General features: G+C 41.9%; 1 protein-coding gene across 1 annotated transcript; it reads right to left on the reverse strand.

Annotated features, from left to right (window-relative positions):
- Nucleotides 1-849: 849 nt before the first annotated feature.
- Nucleotides 850-16,324, reverse strand: LOC115474989 (SH3 domain-binding glutamic acid-rich-like protein 3). Its single transcript, XM_030210731.1, has 3 exons — nt 16,280-16,324; nt 6,965-7,132; nt 850-930 (listed from the first exon to the last, which is right to left on the reverse strand). The coding sequence occupies exons 1-3, from the start codon at nt 16,322-16,324 to the stop codon at nt 850-852; spliced, it is 294 nt and encodes a 97-aa protein (XP_030066591.1).
- Nucleotides 16,325-19,816: the final 3,492 nt, after the last annotated feature.

The raw sequence follows: 19,816 nt of genomic DNA on the forward strand, positions 1-19,816 counted from the left end.
CTATTTTTTATTTTCTGGTGCGCATCAGCTACGCATGCCAAGTGGCATTTGGTGCACATAGGTCATTACTGCCCAGTTACCAGCTAGGTCAATGTCAATGGCTGGTGATAAGGTCTCAGACCCAAAATGGACGCACGGCAATTTTCATTTTGCCACACATCCATTTTCTGCAAAAATAAAAAAAAAAGACCTTTTTTTACAGATGCGCTGAAAAATGGACTGGCACGTGCCGAAACCCGCGCCTACACTACCGCAAGCCATTTTTCAGCGCATCTTAGTAAAAGGACCCCTTAGTTACTGGGGGAGGGGGTGGCGGGAAAGAGGGACTTGGGAACGAGGGGGCAGGAAGTAGGTGGATTGTTTTCTCTGGTGTTGTATTTAAATTTTGTAGATGTGGGGAGGCAGGGCTGGTGGTTGGGAGGTGGGGATAGTGCAGGGCAGACTTATACGGTCTGTGCCAGAGCCGGTGGTGGGAGGCGGGGCAGGTGGTTGGGGGGGCGGGGATAGTGCTGGGCAGACTTATACGGTTTGTGCCCTGAAAAAGACAGGTACAAATCAAGGTAAGGTATACCCAAAAATGGCACATGTGAGTTTATCTTGTTGGGCAGACTGGGTGGACTGTGCAGGTCTTTTTTCTGCCGTCATCTACTATGTTACTCAAGTTACTATGTTCTCTTTGTGTTTATATTTTATAAAATGATTCTTTAAATATAGTTTTAAAAATAAAATAGCAGCACATTTCTTTGGAAAAAAACTCACGTATACAGAGGACAAGAAACTAAAAAATTTAATTTAAGATTTGTTCTACGGCATTTCTAGATTTAATTTCTGTGTGAATGGTGACAGTTTTCAATTAGCACTCATGGTCTTCTGATGCAGAAATGACAAAAACTCACAGTTTTCATTTGCTTCATACATCTTCTGATAGTCCTAGAAGAAGTTTAAATTAATATATGTTACACAAATAATTCCCATTGTCTTATAGTATTCATGTGAAAATGATTACATGGCTACATCCTCTTTCGATATTTGTAAAGAATTAGAATTATACATAAGGAGTTAAGAATGTCTGTCTTGGGGCACAATAACTCTCTAAAAACATAATGAAATGGGATCAAGTTTGGCATGTGGGAAAACTAATGAAAAGACACCTTGAGCTGAAAAATGGGCCAGATTGGGCTGAGAGTTCTAGAGAAATAAGCCCCCCCCCCAAAAAAAAAAGAATGGCCCAATATGTTTCTATGATGAAGCAGTTCTAGCTTCTGCAGCATAGAAACTTGCATACAGTAAAACATGTGTTAGGTACTTGTGACCTGTATTGGCCACTGTTGGAAACAGGATACTGAGCTAGATGGACTGTCGGTGCAACCCAGTATGACTATTCTTATATTCAACTGCATACTACCTCCCTATAACTGCTCCCTCAACCTCAACTAATCCACTCTCAGAACTACCGCTACAATTACCTCCAGCTACCCACACCTCCCAAAATAACTCCCACCAGCTATCCCAAGCCCTCTAAAAGTACCTCCAACTGCTTTCCCCTTCTCTTTTCTAGGTCAAATACACACAAAGAGACAACACAACTACACACACACACATAGTAGTCAGCTCTGTGGGTGCTGAGCACTTCCCAGTATTGAGCAAGCTCCGTGATTGTATCCAGGGAGGGGTAATTTGTATTGTGTTTGGCACCCCCAATCATTTTGAAATGTTGGCACCTATGCACACACATACCTAAATGGATTGTAAAGAATTCCATGAGCCATGCTCCGCAGACTCCCTAACTGAACCATGACATAAAAAACTCTTATTCATGCATTTGTTATCTCACGCTTGGATTACTGTAACTCAATTTTCTGTAGAATTTTGTGCTATCTTCTTCATAGATTACAAGCATTACATAGCTCTGTATCTCGTTTTTTATGTAAAGCTTGAAAATTTGACCACGTAACTCCCATTTTCCTCCAGCTGCACTGACTTCCTGTGCGATTCCGATGTTTGTTTAAGGTTTTATGTTTAACTCATAAAGCTTTGCATCTTGGTACACCAACTTATCTTGCTTCTGTAGTTGTTCCCTACACTCCCTCTCATGCTCTTTGTTCACGTTTTTCTCACCGGCTAGTTCTTCCCTCTCCTAGGGCTGCACACTACAAATCCACCCGTTCTTCTGCCTTTTATTTTCTTGCACCTTCACTTTGGAATTCTCTTCCTCCCTACATTCAGTCTAAACTGTCATTTACTAAGTTTAAGGTTTAATTGAAAATATATTTTTTTGATAAAACCTTTAAACCTTCATTATGATGTTTTGAGGGTATTATGATGGTCTGTATGTCTCAGGAGCTCAATGCGTTCTCCTAGACCACTTTTATTGCCTCCAGAATATGTACTAATATATGAATGATTCTTGCTGTCTAGGCTTTTACTTTCCTATTTTTACTCTGGTGTTCTTTTCTATTTTTTAAACAAATGTGATTATGTTTTAAGTGTTAGCCACTATGACCTGCGATCAGCAATAGCAGGGTATCAAGCTTTTTAATAAGCATAAACATAATAAAATGTTTGACTAACTTGGCCTTTCTGGGGAAGGATATTGAATTTAAAATGTTCTTCAGAAGTTGTTAGTAGAATTGAATGAACTCTGCAAAGTTTATTGAGTGGGGTTTGATTCAGCAAAGTTCCTGTACCATGTAAGTAATCAAATACTTCAGCTATTCAGTCCAGTATATTTTTTTTTCCTGTGCTACAAAAGCAAGATAGAAAAGATGTAATGCAGAAAGGACAAAATTTGCAAAGGCAGTGAGCACCAGCTTCCAAAATGTTTGTATCCAGGGCCTTTCACAACTTACAGTAATGCATGCAAACTTTATAATTACATTCATAATTCCAAAATACAAGATAACTTTGCAGAAGTGTGCTTTGTATGACAGAATAGGCTATTTTCACATAACTTGCAATTTTCCAAAATAGAGTCATTTGTAGTATTACTGCTAGGGCTGATAGCCACATAAGAACATGGGGTATGAGGACTTTTGTGTGTGTGTGGGAGGGGGGGAAGCAGTGTGTACCACTGATATTAGGCCTCTGGGGAGGGGGGCTCCAGAGACCTTCCAAAGTGGGCCATCAAGGTCATTGACATTGTACTGCTGCTGTCCAACATGGGCCGCCTTTTCTTTAAAGTTTAGTATCTTATCACAGCCAGGAACAAAAGACATTCACTGTTGTGGCAAAACATGGAAAATTACTTACAAAATTTAGCTATGGAAAACAGTTGAGCCAGGAGCTCATTTGTATCCTGTATCTAAATTTTGTAAAAATGGTTCTTAGCCCCGGAACATTTTTGCAGGTTATTACATGAGGCTAAAATTAGGCATGTTTGGTTAAAAGTTATGGGATTGATATTTAAAAGGGTTTAACTGGCCAGGAAAGACCCTTCATGGTTAAACCCCACTGAGCTGTCCAACTGCCGATATTCAGTGGCAGTTAACCAGGTTGTGCTGCTGAATATCTCCACCAACTGGCCATTCCCTAACCCACTAATTCCCAAATCTGCCCTGGGGTAATCCCAGCCACTCAGGTTTCCAACCTGACTGGCTGGGGTTCCTCCAGGACAGATTTGGGAATCGCTGCCCTTACTGGCTAGATTAAGAGCGGTCCAGGGGTGGAAATTTGGCAAACTCAGCATTTAACTGTAGCATTTGCACTGGCATTTTGCCCACATAGCTTGATGCTACCTTGTTATTTCATATTACAACAGGAAACCTGATTTTACCAGTTTGGCTGGTAAACAGAAACTACGATTGATATAGAAAGGAGGAAGCTCTACAGTCCTTGACTTCCACAAAAAAAAAGCCTTCTGGTTTCCAGAAATTGTGCTGGCAAATGGCACAATGGTGGTACAGAATGAATAAAATGGATTTGAACAAGGCTGACATGGACAGCAAACATAAGAGAAGGAAGAGGAGAATAGCTGTAAAGTAGGAATGGCTGAGCAGTGGCACAGACAGCACAATGCCCATATCTTTAAGATAGTATATATTTGCTCTTGTGGGATGGTCTCAGCTACCTGTATAGTCACAAAAACAATCCACATAAAAATCTCAAACAAAACCTTTGATTTGAAAAGTTAAATAATGCATATATCTTAAAATGGACTGAGATGCAGGCCTTTCTTTAGGGTGGATTGGGTGAATCGAGGTGACAGCCCAAGGCCCCCACAGTAGTCTTACCTCCTGTAACTGGCCACAAAAGAAGCACTGAGGAGTGGCCAAAGCTAGAATAGTGGACTGAGAACCAGGAAAGGTAGGATTCAAATATAACTTCCTCCCACTGACCCTTCTTGTGCTTTAAGGCCTTCCTGGAGTGGAGGAGTAGCCTAATGGTTAGTGCAGTAGCCTGAAACCAGGCGGAACTAGGTTCAATTCCCACTGCAGCTGCATGCGATTCTGGGCAAGTCATTTAACCCTCCATTGCCCCAGGTACAAAATAAGTACCTGCATATAATATGTAAACTGCTTTGATTGTAACCACAAAAAGGTGGTATATCAATTTCTAGCTCCTTTCCCTTCTCTTTAATGGTCCTTTGCCTAAGGTACAAACTTAGGGGTCTGTTTATAAAGCTGTGCAATAAAAAAGAATGCACTGAGTATATGTATGGATTTGTGCACGTGCATGAATGCAAAACAGGTACATTTCTGGTTATGCCCATAAGTAGGGCTGGATCAATACTATATTGGGCCCTAGGGAAACATACATTTGTGGTCCCCTATCAAAAACTCCCATCTACTTCTCTTATAACTCCTCCCCCCCCCCAGACATATTTACTGATTCTCTGTTCTCCATTTTCGGAATCTTTGTAGATTGCCTTCCCACCCCGCCCCCTCAGGCCACCACACTTCATCTCTCCAGTACTGTGATGTCCTAGTTCTGGGTGTGGTGGGAGTTGCAGGTTGACAATGAACATGGGGACTGTGCAAGCACGTTCTTCAAACACAGTGGCCTAGTGGTTACAGCAGTGTGCTGAGAAGCAGGGAAGTTGGGCAAGTTATTTTCAGTCTCCATTGCCTTTGTTACAAATCAGGGATGCCAAGGGTGAACTGCCCCAAAGAGCAGCCACAGCAAGAATGCCACAATTTTTGGGTGGGCCTCAGTCTAAATTGGGTGGCCCACCTATGGCTATACCACTGGTTTTCACAGAAACCAGTATTCCTTGCCAGTTTGGCTTTTTGAGGGGACAAAACTCACTGGGAGATTAAGGGGGCAACCTCCCCCAAGTAGAGTGCTGCTGAATCGTATCAGTTTGCCAAAATCTAAACATGCTTGGTAACAACTGTAAATCCTGATGTTGATCTGTTAGGATAGGGGTGTCCAACCTCAGCCCTTGCCAGGTCATGTTTTCAGGATTTCCCCAATGAATATGCATGAGATCTATTTTCATACAATGGAGGCAATGCATGCTATATCACATGCATATTCATTGGGGAAATCCTGAAAACCCAAATGTTATGATCCTACTGGGACAGGCAGGGTAGTGACTGGAACTCGATCCTGATTGGCCATGTCAGGGATTGGGCTGATGTCTGAAGCAGCTGACATCAGATGCCAGACCCTATTTAGACATGCCTCTGCCTGGATAGGACGCTCACGTTATCTCCTTTAGCTGTGGCACAGGGTAAATTCTTTGTTATTTGGTTGCTATCTTTTTCCTTGGTCTGTGTTTGTTCTGTGAATCTGTAGCAGCCAGCATCATCTCTGATTAATTTACTACTGTGCAGCTGTGTTCAGCTCAGTTGTTCTGTGTGCCTTGCCTTTCCCTTCCCTACTGTGTGGGCTTCAGTGTTAAGAACTTACTTTCTTTGTTTAGATTTTCCTTTTAACCCTTTACCTGCTGTATCTGTTGCTTGGTTCTTGTGAGCACTGCTCCTTGTTTGACCTGTGTACCTAGAAGAACTCTTTCTCTGTAGTCTGCTTAAACCCTTTACCTGCTGTATTTGTTGCTTGGTTCTTTGAGCACTGCTCCTTGTCTGACCAGTGTACCTAGAAGCAGTCTATTTCTGTAGTCTGCTTTAACCCTTTACCTGCTGCATCTGTTGCTTAATTCTTATGAGCACTGCTCCTCATCTGAGCTGTGTACCTGGAAGCAGTCTCTCTCTGTAGCCTGCCTTACCCTTTATCTGCTGTTTGTGGACTGCTCCTTATCTAGCTGTGTTGCTTTCATTGGTGTCAGTGTATGGTGCTGTGTGAGCGGTCCGTGTGCCAGTCCCTTCCGGGACTTCTTTCTGTTCTTTTCCCTTCCCTTGTGTGTGATTGGGTTCCAGTTCGACCTTGCGGCCCGTATGCTTGGTCTCTGTACATGTGGGTTCCAGTTCAGCCTTGCGGCCCGTATGAGTAGTCTATCTCCCTTTCTGGTGGTGCTCGCTGGTCTCCCTGAGTGTGCTGGGCTTCGTGGCCCTTTATTAGTGTATAACATAAGTGTGGTCTGCCCTAGGCCTCGGCCTAGGTCTGTCTTAGGACTTGGCCTAGTCCCAAGAGCTCACAATCAACCTAACACCAAATGGATTGCGGCCCTTGAGAACTGAGGTTGACCAACCCTGTATTAGGACATCAACATTTATTCCCCTTCTGAAATGGGGAATAAACATATATCTTCTAGGCATGCCCTAGTCCCACCCAAACCATGCCCAGACCACACCTCATAGCCATTTGTACACACTTGGCCACTGTTGTAAGCAGGATACTGGACTAGATGGACCATTGCTCTGACCCAGAATGGTTATTCTTATGTTCTTATATCCCAGCTTTATAAAATGTAACTTAGACATTTATGCAAGATAAATATTTAAGTGCTGCTTTATGTACATCTCAAACATGAATATCTCTTCTAAAATGACCACTGTATTAGCAATGTTAATTCTTTCAGTTCACAGTATTTGGTACATAAGAATAAAACTAGTTTTCTCCTTACTCCACAGTAGTTGTCTCCGTTGAATATCTGAGGTGGCACAGCAGTGGGGTTCCCTGCCTTCTGCCTCATTTCCTTCAGTAAGCTTTCATGAAGTGATACATCTATAAGCTCATATTTAATTTTCTTAGTGTCTAAAATCCGAGCTACTTCAGCTTGTCTCATCTTGACCTAAATAAAGGAGACAGAAATCAAACATGGATGTGTATAAATCAGCTTCAAAAGAGCTTTTCCCCCTTCATTTTCCCTAATGCAAAGCTTCTTTCCTTTTACATTTTGTGATGTACTTATTGTGATGGTCTTCTCCTCCATCTCTATATATTTAAGCCAGGTATGTAACAAACCAATGTACCTGAGAAAATGAGTGCAGATCCATATATATAGATAGATAAATTATATATATATATATATATATATATATATATATATATATATATATATATATATATATATATATATATTGTTAAAAGCTAAAGTCAAACTGAAAACACAAACAAAAAGGCCATTGCAAGCCTTTTGGATTTAGTGGAATATGTATGCAACCCTTGTTTGCCTATTTAGCATCAGGGCAGGCTACGATAAAGTAAATTTCAAGTTTGTTGGTGGGGTCAAGGCCGGGACTAGCAAGAGCTAGGAGGCTGATTGGCATATAGTAATTCAAACTTACAGCACTCTCCTTTCATTCATTAAGTCAGTCTAGGCCAGAAGTTGCAGTTCTGAACCAAAAGGTTTACTAAAACTTCAATGATACAGAAAAATATGGGACAATGTTACCATTAATTAGATACAGTCAGTAGTAGAACAAAATAGTTTCAAACACCTACACTCTTCAATAGAGTTCCTTTTCAACACTCTGTCAAGGTAGAGGGTCTTTGTTTAAGTCCTTTATGGCTTTAGTCTTTCTAGAACTTTCTCCAGAGGAGAGATGCTCTAGTAAGTCTCTGTATGATATGAGGGCTATCTGAACCTTCAGGTACAAAATCTTTGTAGGTGGTCCCTTCCCCACTGGGCACACTGCTACTGGGGTTCTCTGTCCTGTTGTTTCTCCTCCTAGGACTCTCCTCTGCTCCCTTCCTTTTTCTTTGGGCTTGATCTCGTTATTCTTTCTCCCTTTTCCCTTGGCAAGATTTATGGTGGAGGGTTGATTTCCTGTTCCAAAGCTCTCTATGTGCAGATTCAGCAGCTTTATATGTTCTGTTATCTTTCCAGGTACAGTGGTTGTTATAGCCAGACCCTCTTTCCTTTTAGTAGATGTATTTTAGTTGGAGGCAAGAGCCAAGCCTCTCCCCTTGTAGTAGTAGTGTAATGGCTGGGGAGCAGGAGCCAACAATAAGGCTATTTGCACTGGGCTTGGTATTCATCCTAACACAGTTTTCCTTCAGAGGTAGTCTCCTTCTACTAGAAGCTGTGAGAGCTTTCTAAGTCAAAACGTTACATACATTTTTTTTTTTTACTTCTCCACCTCCTCTTTCTTCCCCCCTTTTCTTAATGTGTTTCTAGTTGTGGATAGTTGTTTTTTGAATGTGAGCTCCAGTTTTGCCATGTTTGTAACTGTTGTTTGTTGAACTGTGGCGCGCTCTTGCTTGTATTGTATTATGATAAAATCCAATAAAAGATATTAAATATAAAATGTTACATACCTGATATTGGTGGAGTCACTGGAGGTCTCTGTGGAGCTGTTTCTAGCAAACAGAACCCCTGGGTTTCTACATATATATGGGGAAAGGTTAATAAAGGATCTATGCCACAAAGGGACACTCCATGAAGTTACAATATATTTAAAACAAATAGGAGAAAACATTTTTTTACTCAACGTATAGTTAAGCTGTGGAACTTGTTGACGAAATGTTGTAAAAGCACTTAATGTAGCTCTATTTAATGAAGGTTTAGCCAAATTTAGAACATGGCTGGAGTAGTGTGGTCAACAGGACACTTCTGAAAGAAGACACATGGATGATAATGATATATCAACACAAGTTTATTGCATAAGTGAACTCGACATGGCACTGTGTTTCGGCTAATGTGCTTCAAGTTTGATCATGTTACTTCACTGTTCACGTAACATTATTGGCTTACAGTTCCATATAGGATCCATTTAAAATTGATCATGTTGCATAAAGCTCTGAACTTGGGACCCTTTTGTATTTAGCCTCTCTAGTAACTCCCCTTCTTTCTATTCCCTTCATTCTTCTCTCGACTTTTGACTTGTAATTCTTCCCCTAGTTCAGCATGTCATGAATCCACATGAGATGGGGCATTTTTCTTCTTCGGTCCACTATGTTGGAACTTGCTTTCTTTCCAGCTCCAGTTTGAGACCTCCTATACTAAATTTAAGGCAGCTTTTAGGACCAATTTGTTTTCCAAGGCACATGGAGAGGCCTCCTGTGATGGAAATCTGTAACTAGCATATCTCTACTACTTTTGCCTTCTCTATCTATACAATATAATTACTTATATACTGCAAAAACCAATGTGGAGTTACTTTTAACTGAAATTAAAACTAAAATATAAAATAAAAGCTTCACTTTCAAGAAATCATTTAAACAAGTACTTTTTTCTAAAGCTTAGGTAATCTGGATTCATTCTGAGATATCAGGGCAAATAATTCCATATTTTTGCAGACTGATTTGAAAGCAGAGAAGAATAGAATCATTTACATTTTATGTTCTTAGCTGATGGAAAGTGTATAATTAAGTGATTTATATTGCGGTTGTCTTTGCAGAAGAACATGGATACACTAAAGGATAGATAAGATGGTGCCATGCCATGAATAATTCTAAATATCAGAGAGCAGGTTTTAAACAACGTCTCAGCCTATACTGGCAACCAATGTAGAGATTTTAAGAGAGGGGTAGCTATTTTCAAGCTTTACAGATAAGTCTAGCTGAGACATTTTGCATGGTTTGTAATTGCTTCCTGATCTTCTTGGAACAGCCTGTATAAATTACATTACAATAATTTAATTGGGCCATTATACAAGTTTGAAATATATTTTCTAATTCTGCAAAGTTGTTTTCAGTTTCCAAAAAATCTTTTTTTTCTCAGGAGGTTAACCTGGGATTCTAGAGATAACATTGAATCAATTGCTGTACTTAGAAGTTTTAAAATGAATTCACTGGGAAGAGAGACTATTAAGAGTTAATACCTCACTCGTAGAAGTTAAGGTTGGTCATAAGTACATAAGTATTGCCATACTGGGAAAGACCAAGGTCCATCGAGCCCAACATCCTGTTTCCAACAGTGGCCAATCCAGGTCACAAATACCCGGCAAGATCCCAAAAATGTACAAAACATTTTATACTGCTTATCCCAGAAATAGTGGATTTTCCCCAAGTCCATTTAATAACGGTCTATGGACTTTTCCTTTAGGAAGCCATCCAAACCTTTTTTAAACTCCGCTAAGCTAACCGCCTTTACCATATTCTCTGGCAACAAATTCCAGAGTTTAATTACACATTGAGTGAAGAAAATTTTCTCCGATTTATTTTAAACTTACTACATTGTAACTTCATCGCATGCCCCCTAGTCCTAGTATTTTTGGAAAGCATGAACAGACGCTTCACATCTACCCGTTCAACTACACTCATTATTTTATAGACCTCTATCATATCTCCCCTCAGCTGCCTTTTCTCCAAGCTGAAGAGCCCTAGCCACTGTAGCCTTTCCTCATAGGGAAGTCATTCCATCCCCTTTATCATTTTCGTCGCCCTTCTCTGCACCTTTTCTAATTCCACTATATCTTTTTTGAGATGCGGCGACCAGAATTGAACACAATATTCGAGGTGCGGTCGCACCATGAAGCGATACAAAGGCATTATAACATCCTCATTTTTGTTTTCCATTCCTTTCCTAATAATACCTAATATTCTATTTGCTTTCTTAGCCACAGCAGTACACTGAGCAGAAGGTTTCAACGTATCATCAACGACGACACCTAGATCCCTTTCTTGGTCCGTGACTCCTAACGTGGAACCTTGCATGACGTAGCTATAATTCGGGTTCCTCTTTCCCACATGCATCACTTTGCACTTGCTCACATTAAATGTCATCTGCCATTTAGATGCCCAGTCTCGTAAAGTTCTCTTGTAATTTTTCACAATCCTCCCGCGATTTAACAACTTTGAATAACTTTGTGTCATCAGCAAATTTAATTACCCCACTAGTTACTCCCATCTCTAGGTCATTTATAAATATGTTAAAAAGCAGCAGTCCCAGCACAGAGCCCTGGGGAACCCCACTAACTACCCTTCTCCATTGAGAATACTGACCATTTAACCCTACTCTGTTTTCTATCTTTTAACCAGTTTTTAATCCACAATAGAACACTACCTCCTATCCCATGTCTCTCCAATTTCCTCTGGAGTCTTTCATGAAGTTCTTTGTCAAACGCCTTCTGAAAATCCAGATACACAATATCTAGGGTTACCATATGGCTCTAGAAAAAGAAGGACACATTGATCCAGTCCAGATTTTGCTTCCATTGAAAGCAATGGAAGTAAAACCCTGCCTGACTCAATCTGTCCTCCTTTTTGGACCATAACTTTTTAGTTTTTCCAGAGTTTAATTTTAGGCGTAAGTCTGAGCAGTAATTGCAGGAGTAGTTTTTTTGAGTGTTACTGGTATCAATAAAGTAATGTCATTAGCATAGATATATCTGTCTGTCTTCTGTTTTCTTTTTGCTGTCATAAGGAGTTCGTTTCTAGATTGCTTATGTTAATGTTATTGTACACCATCTTGCTGCATTAATCAAAAGGGGGATATATTAAAAATTGAATAAACATAAACTGTTTTAAGTTGACATAGGGAAAGCCATTGCTTATCACCTGGTGATGGCATGGAATTTTGTTAAGTTTTGGGATTCTGCGAGGTACTTATGACCTGGATTGGCCACTGTTACAGAGTGTTAGGCTAGATGAACCTTTGATCTGATTCAGTATGGCAATTCTTATGTTCTTAAGCTAGTGGTGTTCTAAGTATACCCCAGATAAGCAGGTGAATACCGTTGGGTTGATGTACAATGGTAAAGACCTATGCAGAATTTCGTTATTTTTGGTTTCTCTCAGCAAGCTTTAAACAGTTACAAAGCAGAAAGCATTGTGGGAGAAGAACATGGGCGTAGTTTGGGGGGCAAGGGGGGCATTGTCCCCCCAAATGCAGGGCCGGCGCAAGGCAGCTCTCTGAAGATCCCTCCTTCCCGCCCTCAGCTCCCCGACGGACAGCCCTTCTCTCCGTTCCTTCCCCCCCCCCCCCCCCGGCGCATGTTTAACCCTTTTACTTTCAGACGCAGTGACGGCAGTGAAGACAATACAGCGGGCTCATCTTCAGCTTCTCCCTTTGCTCACACAGTGTCCTGCCCTCGCAGAAACAGGAAATACACCATTGCAGAAGGCAGGACACTGTGTGAGCGAAGGGAGAAGCTGGAGGTGAGCCTGCTGTGTTGTTCTCTTCATTGCCGTTGCTGTGCCTGAAAGTAAAACAGTTAAACGCGCGTGCAGGGGGGGCAGGAAGGAACGGAGAGGAGGACTGTCGGGGAGCTGAAGGAGGGCAGAGAGAATCGCTGGACATGGATGGGAGGGGAGGGCAGGGGAGAGAAGAGATCGCTGGACGAGAAGGGGAGGGCAGGGGAGAAAGGAGAATTGCTGGACATGGATGGATGAATGGGGGCAGGGGAGAGAGGAAATTTGCTGGATATGGGTGGATGGATGGAGGGAGGGAGGGAGGGAGGGAAGAGAAGAGATCGCTGGACATGGAGAGGAGGGGAGGTCAGGGGGAGAGAAGAGATTGCTGGACATGGAGAGGAGGGGAGGGCAGGGGGAGAGAAGAGATCGCTGGACATGGAGGGGAGGGCAGGGGGAGAGAAGAGATCGCTGGACATGGAGGGGAGGGCAGGGGGAGAGAAGAGATTGCTGGACAGGACAGGAGAGGAGGGGAGGGCAGGGCAGGGGAGAGAGGAGACTTGCTGAACATGGATGGATGAATGGAGGGGCAGGGAAGAGAGGAAATTTGCTGGATATGGGTGGATGGAGGAAAGGGCAGGGGAGAATGGAGAGTTGCTGGACATGGATGGATGGAGGGGAGAGAAGTCAGGAAGGAGATGTACTTGGATGGAGGGGAGGGAGGAGAGGAGAAATGCTGGACATGGATGGAGTGGAGGGCAGGGAAGAGAGGAGAAATGTTGGACAAGGATGAAGGGAAGGAAAGACAAAGGAAGGAGATGCACACGGATGGAGGGGAAGGAAGACAGAGGAAGTACATGCACATGGATGGAGAGGAGGGGAGAGAGGAGAAATGCTGGGTATGGATGGAGGGGAAATTGCTGAATTTAAGGGCTGGATTGGAACACTTTGAGGGCAAATGTTGAAACTGGAGAAAGGATAGGGACAGGGCTACAGATGGTAGACAGGATGCATATGGACACAGAAGGATGGTGAACATGGTGAGAGAAAAATTATCAAATGGAAAGAAGACACTACATAAAACAGAAGACACTGGGACCAAAGCGAATAGAAAAATTAAATGATCAGACAACAAAGGTAGAAAAAAGTATTTTATTCAGAATTTATTAATTGGAATATGTCAGCTTTTGGAAATATGCATCTGTGATATTTTGCATGTAAGTTTCAATTTTTCTAGTATTGCTGCATGCTGAGTCTGACTTCTTGAGGTAACTTTCCAGTTCAGTATTTTGCCTTCATATTTTTTTATTTCTAGTTCCTTGTTTCATATCTGTTGTGTCATGTGTTTTTCATGTTTGATCAAGGTGCAGTATTCTGCTAGTGTGTAGTATTTGCAGCCCTTTTTTGTTTTTTTTGTCACTAGGTAGTGTACTGGTGTTTTAGAGCCCGGTGTAATTACAGTGCTGCCTTTCCACGCATCAGGTTGTAGCTCGTCGTGTCCTTGGAATTAGTTCTGTTATGGTTTGATAAGGTTATGAGTGGGTTTTTGCACAAGTTTGTGTATAGTGTTTTGCAGTGGAGAGATTGTGTGTTGGCCTTACTGAGATGGCACCAAAACATCAGAAAGGGTATAGAGCCTAAATCATGACACACTACCTCTTGAAGGATCTACATATAGAGCTTATGCATTTCTAAGGTCTACACAGGCATGGTATGGGAAAGGGGGTGGAAAGAGGGAGTTCTGGATAAGGAGGAAAGAAGGAAGGAAGGAAGGAAGGAAGGAAGGAAGAAAGAGCTGGCTTTTCGGGGAATAACCATAATGAATATGTATAAGATATCTCATACATATTTATTATGGTTATTCCCAAAAAAGCCAGCTTTTCCTTCCTTTCTTCCTCCATATTAGCATATTCATTTGCATATATATATATATATATATATATATATATATATGCAAATGAATATGCTAATATGCCCTGTCCCATCCTTTGTCCCTCCAAATGAAACAGTCAAACTACGCCCGTGAAGAGGAAGTATCTACTAAGGGAAAAGAAAAGGGAATAAGCTCAGCAGCAATGTCACAATGAATAATAATAGTCATATCAGTGTTATCACTAGCTCTGCTACTGGTGTCCTTGTTCTAATTGAGAATTAGAAGCTCATGGCCACTGGAGTATATAATCTTTCTGAACTGCCCTGATCCTATTCAGTGAAGATGGCATAGTTGATTTTGCATCAGTACATGGCAGTAGGAGTTTATGATGGTCTCTGAGAAAACTCTCTGTAGTGCTAAATATTCTCTCTGAGTGGTGTAGAATGAGTAGAAGTAAATCAATTTTTTACTCATTCCAAAAGTACAAAGACTAGGGGACACTCAAGGAAGTTACATGGAAATACTTTCAAAACAAATAGGAGGAAATATTTTTTCACTCAATGAATAGTTGGGCTCTGGAACTCTTTGCCAGAGGATGTAGTGACAGTGGTTAGTGTATCTGGGTTTAAAAAAAAGTTTGGACAAGTTCTTGGAGGAAAAGTCCATAGTCTGCTATTGAGGCAGACATGGGGAAGCAACTGCTTGCCCTGGGATTGGTAGCATGGAATGTTATCACAATTTGGATTTCTGCCAGGTACTTGTGACCTGACTTGGCCACTGTTGGAAACAGGATACTGGGCTAGATGGACCCTTGGTCTGACCTAGTATGGCTACTCTTATGTTCTTAACTGTTGGTGCACTATAAAAAAGCCGATATTACATTGCATTAACCTGGCCAGGAAACACTCCTAGAAACACTGAAACATAAACACAGAAAAATGAAGGCAAAGATCAAATGGCCTATGAATGCCCTATGTATAATCTGTGTCTTACTATTACTACTACATGTAGTGCCAGATGTATTTCACTAGAAACAATAAGCCAAACTTCACCAGTCAGTGTGGGAGTGGGTCCTCACAGCAGACAGACTGAAACTAAATAACATGCTCTACTGATCAGTATACCTGTGGTCTTCTTTGCTGTTGGACTCAGAATGCCTGCAGGATCCCAAATTTAAATAAATATAAATTGAAGCCTGACTGGGACGTGGTCATTCTCATTAGAAGAACAACATGATATGAAGGCTGGCTTTTTATGGTCTCACCAGTCTTTATCATTACTCATTTTGGTCCTTGTTTATTCTAGTTACTTTTTGGAATTTTTTGTTTCTTTCATGGTGCATTCACCTTTTCAATACCATCCTAATATCTCTAACTCTTGCTTAGTTCTCACATGGAAACAGCTGTGCAGCCTGATCTTACCCAGCAAAAGCTGCTCTAAAATGGTATTTGACATGGGGCCAAGCATGTTAAAAGGTATTCCGGCTTCAGCGTTTCTGCTGCCAAACTTTGGAACAGTCTCCCTCTATATATTAGATCTGAATTTTTATTCCTCAGATTCAAATCCTTGCTTAAAGCTCATTCTTTCTCTTGGACTTTTCCTGAACTTCTCCCAGCTAGGCAGGCCTACACTAGAGCCTGCATGTGACTTCCCTCTCTTCTATACTTATCCTTCCCTCATTCTCCTCTCGTGAAATTGTATCCTTTCCTTTCTCCTGTCCTACTTGATCTTATGTTGTCATATTGGTCATGGAAACCATATAGTTTTCTGTCTATGCCCCCCCTCCTCATTTGTATAATTTTGTAAACAGCTTACATACTTGGTTAGAGGTGGTATACAAATAAAAATGAATATGAACAAAAGTCAAGATTTATGTTATTTCTGCTGTAGTACATTGTAAACACAAAGCGGTCCATGTGTGCTTATGATGGACTTTCGGCGGATGTCCCCCTTCCAGATAATCTTCAGATCATGAAGGTCTTGGATCAAAGGGCTTTTGAAAAAAAGAAGTGTGTTCATTGCTCTTTATGTATACACCTTTCCACTTACCTCCCTAGATCCGGAGACACTGGTGTAATAAACTTTAATGTTCATTCCTTTGCTTTCAGGCATGACAAGTGACTTTCTGCGATGGTGGCAGAGTACCACCAAGTCACTTTGCAAGAAGAAATGGGACAGTATATGACCAATAAGGTTTCCAAGCTCCCTTTTCCTGTCTGGAAATTGCTCGGTGTACAATGTCAGAATGTTTCCGAGTTGCTAGGTGATGTTTGTGATTCTATTCCATAGAATTTAGAATTCATATCAGTTGCTATAGCACCTGAAGGCCTCTGCCAGTCAAAGTAAGACCTTTTATCATCTTAGATTCAAAGTTGTGGTACCTTTTCTTGGGCTAATGCAGTGGTTCCCAAACCTAGTCCTGGAGGCACCCCAGCCAAGTCAGGTTTTATGGATATCCACAATGAGAGAGATTTGCATGCACTGCCTCCTTGATATGCAGTGGTTTGGGAGCCACTGAACCAAAGGTGCTGTAGTACACAAACATTCACGGCTACATCACATTGTCATGTATCAACTGGAGATATGAGATCCTTTTCTCTGTTTGAGAATTATTGGGCACAGCATTACCATGTAAAGTGTTTGTGCAGGACACGGCTTTAGTTCTTTCCAAATAGCAAGCAGCAGTTCTTCTTTCTACTCCAGCAGAATCTACCGCATATGCATTTGTTTCACTTTTCTAAAGACTGTGTATCTTCATTGCTCCAAGGTTGTGGATGTTGCTCCCGCGCTGATCTCCTTCTTGCCTCCCTCCTTCCCTGGTACAACCAAGAAGAAAAGCCTGCATAGCTGCATATTGAGCCAATTTTTCCTCCTTTGCCTCCTTGGTCCCAACTGTTCCTGTAAGCCATGCGACTATACAGAGACCTGTGTGGCTCAAAGGAACAGTCAACCCAAGACAGCAAAGGAGGAAGATGCAGCAGCTAGTTATGCATCTCCTCCTCTTGCTGCACCACTGGGGAGTGAGAGAATGACTGTGCCATGGAAGGGTAGAATATAGGTGAATGAGGTAGATGTGTGCCATGGAGGGTGGGTGCTAGAGAAAGATGGATGGAGTGGTCTGTGGCACGGGAAGGGGTAGAGGGTTGCTAAAAGGTGGATGGGGCGCGGTATGCCGAGTGGGAGTAAGTTGTGTCATTGTGGGATGTAGAAAAGTGGATGAGGTGTGTGTATGCCATGGGAGGGTGTGGAGGGCTAAAGAAAGGTAGATGGGGTTGTGTGCCCTTGGGGAGAGAGGAGTTAGAGAATAGAAGATGGGGAGCTGTGTGCTATGGGGGAGGCAGGATTGGGAAAAGGTGGATGAGACAGATGTGTGCATGGGAAGAGGAGGGGGGCTGGAGAAAGGTAGATGGGAGCATGTGTGCCATGGAGGGAGGAGGGTTGGAGAAAGATGGATGAAGGTTTGGAGAGAGAATGGAAGGGCAGAGGAGGCTGAGTAATGGGGAGAGAGAACTGTTTAAGGCAGAGAGCTTGTTAGTGTAGAAAACAGATGAACAGAAAAGGGGGCAGAAAAGGGGTTGGAGGAGGGAGAGAATAATGATAGATATTCATCCTGAGAAAGGCCAGAGAAAGTTAGGGGTTGAACTTATAGGGGACTGGAAGGGAAGGGATACAAGTTAAGAGAGAAATGGTGAAGGTGGAATCTGAGGAGAAAGCTGCTGTGGTGGTGGAGGAGGAGGAGGAGGAGGAGGAGTCAACCCTTGTTATAGGGGAATTCTCCAGAAGAAAGTTACAAATAAAGTTTGCAGAATTTTCAAATACTCTGTGCAGAATTCCTCCAGGAATACTAATTGCAGCTTGTAATAAAGATGTCAGTCAATCGCTTTTTATACTGTTGTACTAGAAGCATTTTTACTTGGGTTGGTTTTAGTTCATGACTTTTCATTAGTAGATCAGTATGACTTATATTCAGGTACAGCAGGTATTTTCCTGTTCCTGGAGGCCTTACAATCTAGTCTATACCTGAGGCAATGGAGGGTTAAGTGAGTTTCCCAGGATCACAAGGGGCAGCAGTGGGATTTGACTCTTGGCTTCCCTAGTTCTTATCCTGCTGATCTAACCATTAGGCTACTCCTCCACTCCTGTAGGTCGTCTATTTGGTTTACAAATAAGAGCCATCACAAGAATGATGCTTAAAATGTTGAAAGTATATTTTGCATGTTCCAAATAGTTGTAAATGGAGGCTGTACTGCAAGATTCTCTGATGTTGATAAGTCATATCAGTAATTCTCTTACTGTTCCTGTGTTTTGATGGAGATCATGCTGAGCACAGTAATAAAGTCCCACTTTGCATTAGTATTGTGATAATATGCAAAGGTTCAATGTAATAATAAAACAAGTGTTTCTAGGATACATGTCTACTTCCCTATATTTGTGCACAATAGCAGATCGGAGAGAAGCAGTCATTGTATATTGAAAGGGAACCACATATAAATGTATTTTTACTTTCCGACTGAGAGACCTGGTATTGGCTTGAGTGATGTATTAAACATATGAAGAGAGGCTTGCTGACCTGAACATGTACACCCTGGAGGAAAGGAAGAACAGGGGTGATATGATACAGACGTTCAAATATTTGAAAGGTATTAGTCCGCAAACGAATCTTTTCCGGAGATGGGAAGGCGGTAGAACGAGAGGACATGAAATGAGATTGAAGGGGGCCAGACTCAGGAAAGATGTCAGGAAGTATTTCTTCACGGAGAGGGTGGTGGACGCTTGGAATGCCCTCCCGCGGGAGGTGGTGGAGATGAAAACGGTAACGGAGTTCAAACATGCGTGGGATATGCATAGAGGAATCCTGTGCAGAAGGAATGGATCCTCAGAAGCTTAGCTGAAATTGGGTGGCGGAGCAGTTGGGGGGAAGAGGGGGTGGTGGTTGGGAGGCGAGGATAGGGGAGGGCAGACTTATACGGTCTGTACCAGAGCCGGTGATGGGAGGCGGGACTGGTGGTTGGGAGGCGGGAAATACTGCTGGGCAGACTTATATGGTCTGTGCCCTGAAAAGGACAGGTACAAATTCAAGGTAAGGTATACACATATGAGTTTGTCTTGGGCAGACTGGATGGACCATGCAGGTCTTTTTCTGCCGTCATCTACTATGTTACTATGCTATGTTACTATGTTACTATGACTCAAACCTTGGCATTTCGGAAGGCAGGGGAGTACATTTAATGAGTTGAACTTTAAAAAAAAAAAAAAAAAAACATTTTCTGGCAAAATCTTCAACCGGTGCAAATTTCAAATGTCATTACTGTTGAATTGTGTTCTAGGAAGGTCATTATATCCCATTTAAGCAAAAGGACTGAGGAATGAAGATCGTTGTCTCCTCCATACGTAAGCTCAAACTGATAACGAGCATCTCCCAGATTCGTGTATAGAGCAAAGCTATACGGAGGATATGATTAATATGCGGACATGGCAATACCTTAGTGTAATCTATGTTGAAACAGAACTTATTGCCTTACTTCATCATGTTTTCTGTGCAGTGGAAGTGAAGCAAGATTGCACGGTTTTGCAATTAGTCTCCTT

Source organism: Microcaecilia unicolor, chromosome 7 (genome assembly GCF_901765095.1).
Source record: "Microcaecilia unicolor chromosome 7, aMicUni1.1, whole genome shotgun sequence".
Lineage (NCBI taxonomy): Eukaryota > Metazoa > Chordata > Amphibia > Gymnophiona > Siphonopidae > Microcaecilia > Microcaecilia unicolor.

Excerpts from the sequence above, each read along its gene's own strand:
- LOC115474989 (XM_030210731.1), bottom strand. The coding sequence starts at position 16,324 with ATGAACATTAAAGTTTATTACACCAGTGTCTCCGGATCTAGGGAG. Across the intron at positions 7,133-16,279 it reads GTGTCTCCGGATCTAGGGAG|GTCAAGATGAGACAAGCTGA; the intron begins GTAAGTGGAAAG and ends TCCTTTATTTAG. Across the intron at positions 931-6,964 it reads ACGGAGACAACTACTGTGGA|GACTATCAGAAGATGTATGA; the intron begins GTAAGGAGAAAA and ends AACTTCTTCTAG.